The sequence below is a fragment of the Paroedura picta genome, chromosome 15 (assembly GCF_049243985.1).
Source record: "Paroedura picta isolate Pp20150507F chromosome 15, Ppicta_v3.0, whole genome shotgun sequence".
NCBI lineage: Eukaryota > Metazoa > Chordata > Lepidosauria > Squamata > Gekkonidae > Paroedura > Paroedura picta.
The window spans coordinates 10,529,320-10,543,214 of record NC_135383.1 but is presented as its reverse complement, the minus strand read 5'-3'; the positions used below and the strand labels follow the sequence as shown (position 1 = coordinate 10,543,214).

Here is a 13,895-nt window from a genome sequence, read left to right as displayed (position 1 = left end):
TTCATTGTGGCGCTTTCAGGGGAATCCAGAAAAGTGGATTCACCCTCCGGATAGCGATACACTCCTGCAACCAATCTGCAACACTAGCGCTAAAGACCTGTGCGTTACCATTGTTGCTGGTTCTTCAAAGTCCCTCCCCCTGGCTCTCTCCTCCAAACTTCCGGCGAAGCGATCGCCATTTTTTTTTCTCCGAGCGAGCGGGGATAAACGCACCGGCGAGCCTCTTTCTGTTTAGAGGCTTCCCTGGCTTCAGTCCTTCACCTTTAGTCACTAAGCACAAACCACTTAAAAGCCCGTTTGCTGAAATAAAGTCCCTTTATTTTTTACACATAAATTCAGCCGAAAATCGAGCCCGTGAGAAGGGGGGGGGGAAATTTTTTTTATCACTCGAGGCAGCGTGCAAACGATCATACAATCAAACGACAGCTCACATTAGGCAGCTGGATGGGTCTCTCCGTAGCAACGAATCTACACAGATTCGTTGCTATGGGTCTGTTTTTTTTTAAAAAAAACCTTTCTTAAAGGGAAAGCGGCTGTTTGGGAGCATGCTAACGGCTGCCCATTGGCTGCTTGACGGCCAGGGGCGGGACGAGCTTGGCAATAGCGCTTCCTTTCTAGCGATTTCTGCCGAGACCGGAAGCCTGTGGGAAACGCTAAAAAACGCAACTGATTCCACTACAAAGCCAGGTGTGCAAAACGACGAATTCCACTATTTTAAATGGCGATTTTTCATTCCGCAAACAATTTGCAACAAAGATCCCCGTGCGAAATGGCCCCTAGAGGTTGGTAACACTGTGGTCATCCCCCTGCTAGATGGCTGCCAGTCCTCTCATGTTCTAACTACCGGGTATGCCTGAAATGTCCCTGTAGTCTGAATGTGCAATCCAAGGATGCAAATAAATGGAAGCCATCATGTTAAAAACCAGTACGTGCCTAACTCATGGCTCCCGAGTGATAGAGGCAAATGGGGAATTTATGGCCTATCTGTGGGTCTCTGGAAACATCTGCTTAGCTGCTGTTATTTTAGAAGAATGAGCTTTATTTCTTCCAGGGTTTGGTATTTCTAGGATAGGGCTATGGAAGGCCCAACCTCCCACAAACGCTGGCAGCGTTATTTGGCCTTCCTTCTAGCTTCTGCGACTTCACTGGGAGAAATCCACTTCCAAGCATCCCCAGCATCATTAACAATGAGAATTGTGCTTTTGCTCAAATAAAGGATCTTCCATTCGGATGTTCTTTCTTTGAGCCCCCCAAAATCTTGAGCTAGACCTTGGTGCCACTTTGGCAGTGAATTAGCCTCTGGATTGCGAAGGAAAGAACCCCTGGAACCCCTACACTGCATGGGCACCTGGCGCCAGCTTGGTGTCGTGGTTAGGAGCGCGGACTTCTAATCTGGCGAGCCGGGTTTGATTCCCCACTCCTCCCCCACATGCAATCAACTGGGTGATCTTGGGCTTGCCATGGCACTGATAAAGCTGTTCTGACCGAGCAGTGATATCAGGGCTCTCTCCGCCTCACCCACCTCACAGGGTGTCTGTTGAGGGGAGTGGGAAGGGAAGGTGACTGTAAGCCACTTGGAAACTCCTTTGGGTAGAAAAAAGTGGCATATAAGAAAGAACTCTTCTTCTTCTTCAGTAATATCAGGGTTCTTTCCGCCTCACCCACCTCACAGGGTGTCTGTTGAGGGGAGAGGGCCACTTGGAAACTCCTTTGGGTAGAAAAAAGTGGCATATAAGAAAAAAACTCTTCTTCTTCTTCAGTAATAGGGCTTTCTCAGCCTCACCCATCTCACAGGGTGTCCGTTGTGGGGAGAGGAAAGGGAAGGCGAATGTAAGCCGGGTAGTAAAAAGCAGGGAACAAAAAAACCCGGCTTTCCTTAAAGGTGCCACTGAGCTCAAACTTTAACTTGCCTTGTGTCCAGTAGAGCCTGGAGTATGTCTCTCCCGTTGGCAAGATCTCAGAGGGAGGAGTTTGGCTTTCCCAGCAGCAGCGACTGGGAGCAAAGGGCAGCCTTGAGCTGCCTGGATGTTCAAGCAAATACGCTTTTGGCTCTTTCAAGCATGGGGTTTGGCTTGCTTTGATTCTGTGGGCTTCTAAGCACGTGCAGAGTGCTTTCCCCTCTCCCAGTGCTAGCCTCTGTACTTCTCACTTTAGAAGGCCAGGCTCTAATTGGGCCACTGTTGCAGGCGCTTAAATATGCACCACGGGTTAAGGAATATTTTGAAAGCTAGATAGAGAGGATGGGGGGAGGATGGGGCCGCAATGCCATCAAATCCAGCCTCCAAACTGCCAATTTTTCCGGGGGAACTGATCTCCATAGTCTGGAGGTGAGCTGTGATTCCAGGGGATCCCCAGGTCTCACCTGGGGGCTGGCATCTCTCGTGGGGTACAAGACCATACAAGCCCGCCTTCTAAAGCAGGGGTAGTCAAACTGCAGCCCTCCAGATTGTAGTCCATGGATTACAATTCCCATGAGGTCCTGCCACCGTTCGCTATGGGAATTGTAGTCCATGGAAATCTGGAGGGCCGCCGTTTGACTACCCCTGTTCTAAAGTATCCATTTTCTGCAGGGGGAATTGATCTCTGCAGTCTAAAGGTGAGGTCTAATTCCAGGGGATCTCCAGGCCCCACCTGGAAGCTGGCATCCCTCCTTCCAAACTGGACTTTCCCACAGTACAGCGACCTGTGCAGAAAGGTGTGTGGAGGAAGGCAGGCTCCTCCGAAGGCAACGCTACAGTTCCCTGCAGCCAGTAAAGGGCGCTGCAGCTATCAGAAGCATCAACGGGGAAGCCAAGGCCACGCGCAAAGAGGCCGGGGGGACGAGCCCAGGGCGCTCCCCTGCACGGCCGGCTCCGATTGGTTGCGCGCCTCGGCCCACGCTTCTCTCGCACGGCATCCTGAAACGGCGCCGGGTGTTTTTCGGCAGGGAGCGCGTCTCTGGCCCCAGCCTGCGGCAGCTGCGTAATCTTGGCCCGCCGCGAGGCTGGCGAGGGGCCTGGAAAGGCCCGCCCCCCTCTTGGCGCGCCCACTTGGCACCGGCGGCGTGTTTGCCCTGGGTCCGGGAGACGAGTCCAAATCCCCCCAGAGGGGTCTTCTTGCCCCTCTTCCGCTGCGTTCTGAGTTGCCCTCTGGGCACTTTTGCCAGGCTCTCCTTCGCTGACTGTGGGGTGAAAACTGCCCCGGTCCCTCCCCCCTTTCCTTGGTCAATAATATTCGCCGTTGCGTTCACTTTGGCAGCTCTTTATCTCTGCTGGTTTCCGCGCCCGGGTTTGCAGGCTGTGTGTTTGCGTGTGTTTGCGTGTGTTTGTTTGGTTTTACAGGAGGGTGTTTTGACTGAGTTGTGAGCTGTGTTGAAAGCCCAGTGCGCTGGGAGGCGGGGGCTAGGTTTGCCGGCTCTGGGCAGAGAAACATTTAGAGACTGGGGTCTGGAGGGACCTCAGTGGGGTACAGAGCCTTAAAATCCGCCCTTCAAAGCAGCCCTTGCCTCCAGGGGGTTATTTATTTATTTATTTATTTAGATTTATATACCGCCCTCCCCGAAGGCTTATGTTGTCTGGAGATCTCCAGGCTCCACCTGGAGTATGTATGTATGTATGTATGTATGTATGTATGTATGTATGTATTTATTTATTTATTTATTTATTTATTTATTTATTTATTTATTTACCGCTCGCAGCAGTTCACAAACAGTATCAATAAAAAAATTCTCCCCCAAAACAGTAAAACAATAAAATATAAATACAATGATGGCGGAATTTTAAAAATTGCTCCCCATATCCCGGGCATGGATCTTTATATGTAACGGCTGGGAGATGGAAACAGCCCCCTAACAAGTAGGAGCGTGGAGGGAGGGGAGGGTATCTAATACCCCAGGGATTCCACCTGGCCTCAACCGATGCCTGGCAGAAGAGCTCCGTTTTGCAGGCCCTGCGAAATTCAGAGAGTCCCGACAGGGCCTGCGACAGAGACAAAACTCTGTTTTCCAGGACTTTCCACCCCAGCTGGTGTTTACTAGCTTTCCCATCCAAAAGACGAGGGGGGGGGGACAGGTCTGAGTGTGGGTCTGTACACAAAGATTAGTGAAATGGGCACAGGCCTGATCACGCCGCTGCTGCAGCAATGCAAAGCAAACAGCCGGTCAGCTCTCTCCGGCTCCCTGGTGACAGAATGGAAAGGCAGCCTCAGAGCTGGTTAACGATGCCTGAGATGAATACGCTCCTTCGGACAGATGTTCTAAAGGATGTTTTTATCAAGGCAGTCCCTGAACAGAGAGCTGGCCCTCGAGCTGGGAGACCTGCTTTGAGATTCTTTTATGTGTGGCTTTTAGGGTTGCCAACCGCCAGGTGGGGCCTGGAATTCTCCCAGAATAGCAACAGGTGTGCAGACTGCAGAGATCAGTTCCCCAGGAGAAAATGGCTACTTGGAGGGCATTACATCCCCACTCAACTTTATCCCCTCTCCATCCTCCATCCTCCATCCTAACCACCCCAGCCTCTGATTTCTGGATCTCCAGGAATTTTCCGAACCTGGATTTGGCAAATCTGGACCAGCTTTGTACAACTCTGCATTTAGGTAGCGTTGTGGGGTGTTTTGAAGCTTTTTCTTCATGAATATGCCTTCCTTACAAGTGAAAACTTAAATGGACTACAGGGAATGGTAGAGGACAGGAAGGCCTGGAGGATCATTGTCCATGGGGTCGTGATGGGTCGGACACGACTTCGCACATAACAACAATAAGTGAAATGTCCCTGGCAGGCAAAATCATGAAACCTCAGCTATATCCTGCAATCCAACGCGATGGAGAGAGCAATTCTGCTAGGACGGGTCAGTTGCAAAAGGAAACCTGAACATGGTGGTTAGATATGATCTATATGGACACTGGCCAGAGCATTAGACAACTAAAAGAAGTGGTGCGAGATTGAGCTATTAAAAGATACAGCTATTAAAAGATACAGGAATCTTTCTGGGGATGGGGGGGGTGGGAAGGGGGGTGATGGCAACTCAGTTTTTCCACTTCCACTCAGTTTTTCCCACTTCTTCCACAGCCCCTCCCTTGCCACCTGCCACCTTATTTCCCCCCTCTTATTTTTTGTTTTTTTTCAGTGACAATCTGGTCTCCCCCAAGTGGAAGAATTTCAAGGGCCTGCGTCTGCTCTGCCGGGACAAAATCCGGCTCAACAATGCCATTTGGAGAGCCTGGTATATCCAATGTAAGTTCTGGGCCTGGCCGGGGTGGGTTAGAGGTTACATTCCTTCCCTGCCAGCTTTGACAATCCCAGCAGGCAGATTTTCGTTTGCACATAGAACCAAAAGCTGGTGGTAGCTTCAACATTGTAATCCCAAACCTCAGAATTTCTCCCTTTCCCATTTTGGTTCTGAAATCTGGATGTCTGCCTTTTAAAAACGCCCAGGATCCCATCCACCAGGAAACATCTGGATATTCTTGAAACTTTATACCAGATTATATTAGAAAGTGATTCATGTGGGAGCACAGTTACCATGTGGAAGGATCCGTGGTCTGCTGCAGAAGCTAATATCAAGCCACATAATATTTGAGACACCATCACTGGGTCAGGATTTAGATTGTTTATTTTCCAGATGCTGTATGGTCTTGTGCACCGAGGAAGGCCTTTGTGTTTGAAATGCACATGGTCTGGTGTTGGTCATTGGCTATTTTCATCAGCTTTGTAACAATTCATGTATAGCTTATTCTTGACGATTCTTAATGTCGCCTGATATTCAGGCCCTATGTTTTAAATTTTTAAATATGTTATTGTGTACACCATATAATAAAAATGTCCCCTTTGATACAGCCTGACCCTTGAGGCATTTTTAGTATATTTTGGGTTGAGTTTCCCCCCTTTTTTGTTTGGAAACTGCCTGTACCATTCTTGAAGGACGGAGCTGGTTAAGTACTTAAAGGTAAAGGGATCCCCTGTGCAAGCACCGAGTCATGTCTGACCCTTGGGGTGACGCCCTCTAGCGTTTTCATGGCAGACTCAATACGGGGTGGTTTGCTGGTGCCTTCCCCAGTCATTACCGTTTACCCCCCAGCAAGCTGGGTCCTCATTTTACCGACCTCGGAAGGATGGAAGGCTGAGTCAACCTTGAGCCGGCAGCTGGGATCGAACTCCCAGCCTCATGGACAGACATCTTCAGACAGCATTTCTGCTGCTTACCACTCTGCGCCATAAGAGGCTCCACCAGAATTGCATGGGGTGCTCCCGTATGTATTTGTGACTTAACTCTGTGCCACTTTTTAATAAAGGACTCACAACAGCCAGCGTTTCGGCTGCTGAAGCATCATGGATTATTAACCGACACCTCAATTATCTGTAATATTAAGCTCTATGTCTCCAGTTATGCAAATAGGCCTTCTTATTCCGCCTCTTTGCAGAGCTTTCTCACAATGTTGCCGTGGTTTGGTTTTTTAATTATAGCTAACCCTTCCCCGTAGAAGAAGATTCTGTTTAATTAAAGTATGGGCAAGAAAATTGCATGCCAAGTCCAAAGCCTCGCGATAATTTTATAGGCAATTGGTAAAAATGACCTTTCCAGATGGATTATTCCTGCCACCTGAAGCTTTGAACCTACCGGTTACAAAAAAGGAAACTGTGAATTCATCTCTTGGCAAGCAAGGAAAGTTCCAGCTTGTTTCGTTGCTGCGCATGGGAAGAATATAGTAATGAGTAGGAGGCAGAGGTCGTGGGGAGAGCAGAGAAAACATTTTATTGAAGAAGAATGATGTTGAGATCTGATCTTCAGGAGATACCGGCAGTCATGAACGGATTCTGCTGGGGGAGAGGGCATCCAGGGTTGGCTGTAGTGGTCTTTTTTTTCCACCTTTGCACCTTAAGCAAATTATTTAAAGAAAAAGGGCTGGGTTTTTTATACCCCACTTTCCCCTACCTGAAAGAGTCTCAAAGCAGCTTCCAATCGACTTCCCTTCCTCCCCCCACAACAGGCACCTTGTGAGGCAGGTGGGGTGGAGAGAGCTTTGAGAGAACTATGACTAGCTGATCATCTAGTGCAGGGGTAGTCAAACTGCGACCCTCCAGATGTCCATGGACTACAATTCCCATGAGCCCCTGCCAGCATTTGCTGGCAGGGGCTCATGGGAATTGTAGTCCATGGACATCTGGAGGTCCACAGGTTGACTATCCCTGATCTAGAATTTTCAGGTCTGGGTTGGAACATACCTGGAGATTTTGTGAGGGAGGCTGGTTTTGGACAGGGAAGAACCTCAGTGTGTTATAACGTCCATGGACTACAATTCCCATGAGACCCTGCCAGCGTTTGCTGGCAGGGGGTCATGGGAATTGTAGTCCATGGACATCTGGAGGGCCGCAGTTTGACTACCCCTGATCTAGTGGGTTACACATGGAAGAGTGGAAAATCAAACCTGGTCTCTCCTGATGAGAGACTGCCGCTCTTCACCTCTAAGCCACGCTGGTTGCGGTGCCCTCCCTCCCCATGCAACAGAGAGAAAACTGAGAAGTCTAAATGAACATTTGACTTGCTGGGCATTCAAAACGAACCATGTTGGATTCTCGTTCACAGATGTGGCGCGCCGGAAGAGCCCAGTTTGTGGATTTGTCACCCCTCTGGATGGCTCGGATGAGCACCGGAAACCAGAAGTAAGCACTCTGAACTCATTCACGTCCCTGGTGAAACCCAGGAGGGAGACTTGGCTGCATGTCAATTTTCCTTTCTTTTGGCCTTTGGAAAGGATCATGGACCAGGTTCTGCCCTCTGCAGGCCACGAGACTTCTTGGTGGATGGCGGAGTGGGTTCCTGACCCGTGCCAAAAGCCGATTTGGAAGTAGCAGTGAGCATACACCACCAGGGGGCTTTCATGTGCTTTCCTCTGCCGTTTCAGGCACACTTTGGGTTGTGAAGATATGCCTTAATCTGCGATGGGTCCAAGCTGTCACCTCTACCTTGGTGCTGGGGTGCCCAAACCAAAACACGAGAAGGAAAAAAAAAATCTCTTTGCAGCTTTCAAGCTTGTTGCAATAGGGAGGTGCATTTTGAGTAAACCTCATGAAAATACACGAGGCGGAGCTTGTTCCTGTTTGGAACTCTTTCTAAGAGATTGTTTTTCCTTTGACAGGCAGTCGTGCTCGAGGGGAAATATTGGAAGAGACGGATCGAGGTTGTGATGAAGGAATATCACAAGTGGCGCATCTACTACAAGAAGCGGGTCAGGTTTTGCCCTTACCTCCTCCCATCCTCATCCTACCCCATCTCCGAAAGGTGAATCCCAAGAGGATCCCTGATTAGCTGGTCCCTGAGATTTGAAGCCATGTATTCCTGCTCAAGGATCCCTGATGAGGCAGCTCCTGAGATAGCAGCGAATGACCCATCAGTAAAGAACCAGGAGAATGCAAACAAAACGGATTATGGGGAATAGCTTTATTCCAACGATGGATAGCCGTCAAATGATGAATAACAGGCAAAACAAGTCCCTAGGTGGATACCTCGTTTTCAAAGGACTTCTTCAGTGGTTGTATCCAAATTTTCTTTATCAACAGAATATTCACATTCTACAGATAACACATCAGCACCAAGGTTCTTTCACTTTCAATACGACCTGGGAATCTAGAGGTGCTTTGCTGTAGGTTGAGATTACTAGATCCCCAGGTTACATCATTTGCATTCTCCTAGCTCCTAAGATGAGCCTCTTGTGGCGCAGAGTGGTAAGGCAGCCGCCTGAAAGCTTTGCCCATGAGGTTGGGAGTTCGATCCCAGCAGCCGGCTCAAGGTTGACTCAGCCTTCCATCCTTCTGAGGTTGGTAAAATGAGTACCCAGCTTGCTGCTGGGGGGTAAACGGTCATGACTGGGGAAGGCACTGGCAAACCACCCCGTATTGAGTCTGCCATGAAAACGCTGGAGGGCGTCACCCCAAGGGTCAGACATGACTCGGTGCTTGCACAGGGGATACCTTTACCTTTACCTTTAGCTCCTAAGATAGCCCATTTCTTAACCAGTTAATGTTCTCCAGCCCTGTTTGTTACATCGTTATCCCCCTACCCTGTTTGTTTCTCCGCCAACGCCATCTTCCTGTGGTGTTCCCTCTTGCAGCTCCGGAAATCCAGTCCAGATTGGGAGGCCCACAGCCCAATACAGGTGAGTGGGGGCTGGAAGTGGCAAAAGGGGACGGCAGCTCTCAGGTTGGCAGAATTTGGCCTTGGCCACAGGGGGTCCGCCTCCCAAACAAGGCAGGGATCCATCCCTTGCCAAAGGACCTCTGAGCAATCTGCCCTTTTTCCCGCTCAGGATGATGGGACTTGGAAGCCGCTGGAAAACTGGTGCGACCAGCTCTTCTCCAATGTGGTCCCCATGCTGTTGAGGGACAAGAAGGAGGAGCCCGAAGGAAGGCAGCTGTTTGATCTGGACAGCTTCCTCTCGGACATCTCCGACACCCTCTTCACCATGACCCAGGCCCCCTGTCCTCCTCAGCTGCCGGCAGAAGAAGGTAGGTCCTGACAGTCACCTGTGGCAGCAGCAGTTATTTGCACTCGTCTTATAATTCTGTTGTATTTCCACGGTCTGGGCTTTTTGCCCTGCCATTGTTATTGAAGAGGCAACAGGCCCTGCCCGTGCCATTCTGAAGATGGCTCTAACGATGCTGGCTAAATGGAACCCCCCCCCCCTCCTAAACCTCTTGATTCTCTTATTTTTCTTCAGCCTATACTGGCAATGCCGACATGATCCAGCCGTTCCTGGCCCCGCTGCAGCCAAATCTTGACGATTTCATGGAGATATCTGGTAGGAATTGCCTGGCTCAGACATCATGGAGCGGAGAAATAGATGCCATGAGTGGGGGCAGAGAAGGGAGGGAGGGAGTCAGATGAGCCAGTAGGGCACAGTAGTCAAAATGTCAGATCCCAGACTCTTAACCTCACTTCATAAGAAAGGAGCACCAACCCCTTAATCACCTCTTCTGTCCTTTTCTTTCCAGTTCTGCAAGGTCCTTTTGGAGATCTGGCAACCAGAACTGTGCACAGTATTCCAAGTAGTAGAGAGCAACTTGAAAGTTTGCATTACTGGATAGTACAACAACAGAGAGAGCTGCCAGTTATTGTCTGAGTGCTGAAGGGCAAGATAGGGAGAATGGAACATTGCACCTCTCTCACACACACATACACACACACACACGTACACACAGCCTTCCCTTGGGCTTTATGGGATATCATGTACCCGGGGATGCTATTTGCTTCCAGGCCACCCCATCTCTATACAATAAGCCTCTAATCGATGGGCAGAATATTTTTCGCCGGGCCTGTTGGCAACTATAGGCAAAAATGAGGTCCAACCCCTTTCCTGCAGTTCCCCAAATATAGCTGGTATTACAGGAATACGAAACTGAATTGCGGTGCTACAAAGAGAGGAAGGAAAACTCAGCTCCAGAAAGGGGAAATTTCGGGGGAGGCTTGGCTAGGGGCTGAGAAAAGAGCGAGGCGGGGGGGGGGGATGAGAAGCTATGGATTGGCTGGCCTCTCTCGTCTCTGATCTTTCGGCCAAACATGACAATATTTGGGCCCTACAGAAGAGAGAAGAAGCAGATTCCTGGTTTGTGTGGCTCCACTGGGCATCCTTGAACCATCCCTTCCTGACCATAACTTGCAGCTAAGGTGGTGTAGGAGAAGCTAAAGGAAAATGGTTCCCTTATGGGTAAGGGCAGGATTCTATTTGTAGGACTGAGTGCAGAACACAGAATGGCTGTTGTCTGGAATGAATTGGAAGATGAAGGAAGGTGGGTCTTGTGTAAATACAGGGAGCCATCACCTAGATGAAGCCATCTGAGCCCGTCGTTAATCATTGCAATGTAAATGCCTCTCAGGTTTTTACAGCAGCCTGTGGTTCTAAAGACAGGTTCGTTCTTTGATCGGAGATCACACCTGCATATATTGTTGCCAATGCCTTCTTAGGCTTTCCTCCCTTTGTGAATGAGACCTGGGAATGCCTCTTCTGCAGAGGGGCCGGCTGTAATGTGTGGCTGCATCATCACCTAGTCCCAGCGGGTGCCAATGGTGTCCTTTTGAGAGTTTCCCTCCTTCGTAGAACAGAATGAGAATGGGAAAGCCTCAGGTGATGCAAGAACTCATAATTCTCTGTATTTAACAGAATATAAACTTCTGTCCCCTGTTTCACCGGTAGCATCTTCTTAACAGAGAATCATTTTTTAAAAATCAGTCCATTTGACTTGCTCCGGTTGTACACACCAGAAAGACAATGAATGCCACAAGTTTCCTACCAGGAGGGAGACAAACAAGAGTGATTGTGAATGCATGCATTGGATAAAATTGCCAGTTTTCCCTCCCTGAACAAAAATTTAAGCAGGTGAATTTTTTTCCCCTGGTGTGGATGTGAAACTATGATGCGGACAGGGAAATATCACCTACCTTATTAAGATCTGTAGATTGGATGCAGCTAAAAAGCTGTAGAGGTGGGGCCAGTATAAAAAGACGATGACTGATGACTGCAGGATTGGGTTTTCTTCTGACTCTTGCTTCCAAATGCAGAAGGTGGCTGCCTCTGGGCATGTACAGAGCTAATTCCTAATTAGCTCAGGCATCTGACTCATGGTAGGGCTGACCAAACGTTCTCTCTTTGTGTCTCCGTTCGTATTTGTTGCCATTTTGTCCGCCGTTTCACGTCTCCGCTTTCTGCGGTTTGTTTTGTAGCTTCCTTTTAGGGATCCACCCTGCCTATTTAATGTACATGGTAGTTGTATGCACAATGTTCATCATTAATTCCTACAATTTATATATATAGCAAATGGTGATTTTAACGGCACTCAAACCATGCTGAAAAAGGCACATGTTTTATTTTAATTATATTGTATTATTGCGGTCCTACCCTGCCTCTCCCCAAACTCTGAAGACGTTTCAGAAGTAGAAAGGGGTCCAGGATGCTGTTGCCAGATTGCTGGTGGGAGTGTCCTAGGCTCTGCATATAACACCAATCCTACAGCAGCTGCCTGAGCTCCCAATTAGTTTCCAGAGCCAATAAAGGTTTGAATCATCCAGGACATAAAAGCAGGAATTTTAAGGAGAAGATTCTTTGCAAGGAAATGGAAGGAGGCAGGAAAATAAAAACTCATCAGCTCAGTTCACAGGAGAAAGAAGTGGAATCAAAATGGGGAATGTGTGCCTAGTCTGCACACATAGGATAATGCACTTTCAATGTGCTTTGGCGGCTGGATTTTCCTGTGCGGAACAGGAAAATCTACATTGAAAGTGCCTTGAAAGTGCATTGCCTACTGTGTGCAGACTAGACCCAGGATTGCCAATCTGCAGGTGGGACATGGAGATCTCGTGGCGTTAAAACTGACCTCTAGACCAAGGTTCCTTGGAGAAAATGACTGCTTTGGACAGGGGAGTCTATGGTCTTATGCCCCTTTGACGTCACTTCCCTCCCCTAACGGTGTTTTCGCCATGTTCCACCCTTGACATCTCCAGCAATATCCCAACCCAGAGCTGGCAAAACTAGCTGAAAGCGCAGTTATCAGAAGTTCAGAATCACCTCCCAGTCTCGGGTATTTCTGTGTCCTTTCCAGGGAGATCTTTTCTCCTTCTGAGATGTGACACTTCAACTTAGATTCCAAGGCCTGCGTTCTTCTCTTTCCCATTGCTGTGTGTTGAGGGGGGGGGGCTACAAATGTCTCAGAATTGCCCTCCCTCTCATTTTTCTCCTCCTGGGCGTTCCTTCGGCCCTCGGGAAGTTTGCTGACAGGAGGAAGGAGGTCCGGGGTGGACGTGAGGCCAGCCCCGTGGAGGCGGCTATAACTGCAAGGTGGTGTCCGTGGACAGGTCAGCACCTCTGTCCCCAGTGAGTCTGCAGGCCTGCTGCCTGTCAGTCACAGGGCAGAGCCCCTGGCAAATGAGGAACCAACCCGGACAGGCTGGAGAGGAGGAGAGGAACGTCCGGCGTATGGGGGAGGCCAGATGGCAGGAGCACAGCAGCCCAAAGGGATGGTGACCGAGTACCACTGGCCCGCCACAGCAGGTAGGAGATAGGGGGTGCCCGGTCTGCAGGGGCAAGGGGTAGGGGCGCCAGCTTCTAGTTGGGACCTGGGGATACTCTGGAATTACATCTCATCTCCAGACTACAGAGATGGGGTTCCCTGGAGGAAACGGCTCCTTTGGAGGGTGGACCCTGTAGTATCATACCCCACTGAGGCCCATGACCTCCCCATGCTCCATACCCCATAATCTTCAGGAGTTTCCCCAGTAATGGTCTGGCAGCTCTACTCCCCAGTCCCCTGCCAATGACCAGGGGGGATCTGACAACCGTAGCGAGGGGGGGAATATATCTCCTTGCTTGTCCCCCTGCCTGGACATCCTTCCCTCAAGTCATCCAGAGATGACTTATAATTCTAGGAGACCTCCAGGACCAACCTGGAGGTTAAGCAAACACAGCAAAATATGATAAAATCAGAGTCCAGTGGCACCTTTAAGACCAACAAACATTTATTCAAGGCGTGATCTTTCGAGGGCAAGCAGACTATGCATTCAGACTTTCTCACACTTGCACTCACGCCTTGAATCAATCTTTGTTGGTCTTAAAGGTGCCACTGGACTCTGATTTTATTGTGCTACTTCAGACCAACACGGCTACCCGTTTGAATCTATCCTTACGGAAGTCACAGCAAAATGTGGAGAGCAACAGGCAAAATCCAAAAGAGACACACAAAAAGGGACTGTCGTTGTTAAAGGGCAGGTAACAGTTACTGCGCAGTTTTTGTTATCTCAGAACAAGCTTAATTATGTTTCACACCAAAGAAAATAATCAATTATCACCTGTGTATCAATTGCTAGGTAAAGGTAAAGGTATCCCCTGTGCAAGCACCGGGTCATGACTGATCCTTGGGGTGACGCCAGCAAGA

At 49.2% G+C, this 13,895-nt stretch overlaps 1 protein-coding gene across 1 annotated transcript in view; it reads left to right on the top strand.

Moving 5' to 3' along the window:
- Positions 1–13,895, top strand: part of MLXIPL (MLX interacting protein like) — a 32,095-nt gene that overhangs the window by 4,327 nt on the left and 13,873 nt on the right. Inside the window, exons 3-8 of the mRNA XM_077311280.1 lie at positions 5,104–5,210; positions 7,561–7,637; positions 8,114–8,203; positions 9,086–9,130; positions 9,281–9,479; positions 9,692–9,772. Of these exons, the coding sequence (XP_077167395.1) occupies positions 5,104–5,210; positions 7,561–7,637; positions 8,114–8,203; positions 9,086–9,130; positions 9,281–9,479; positions 9,692–9,772 (599 nt within the window). The remainder of the gene's footprint in view (positions 1–5,103; positions 5,211–7,560; positions 7,638–8,113; positions 8,204–9,085; positions 9,131–9,280; positions 9,480–9,691; positions 9,773–13,895) is intronic.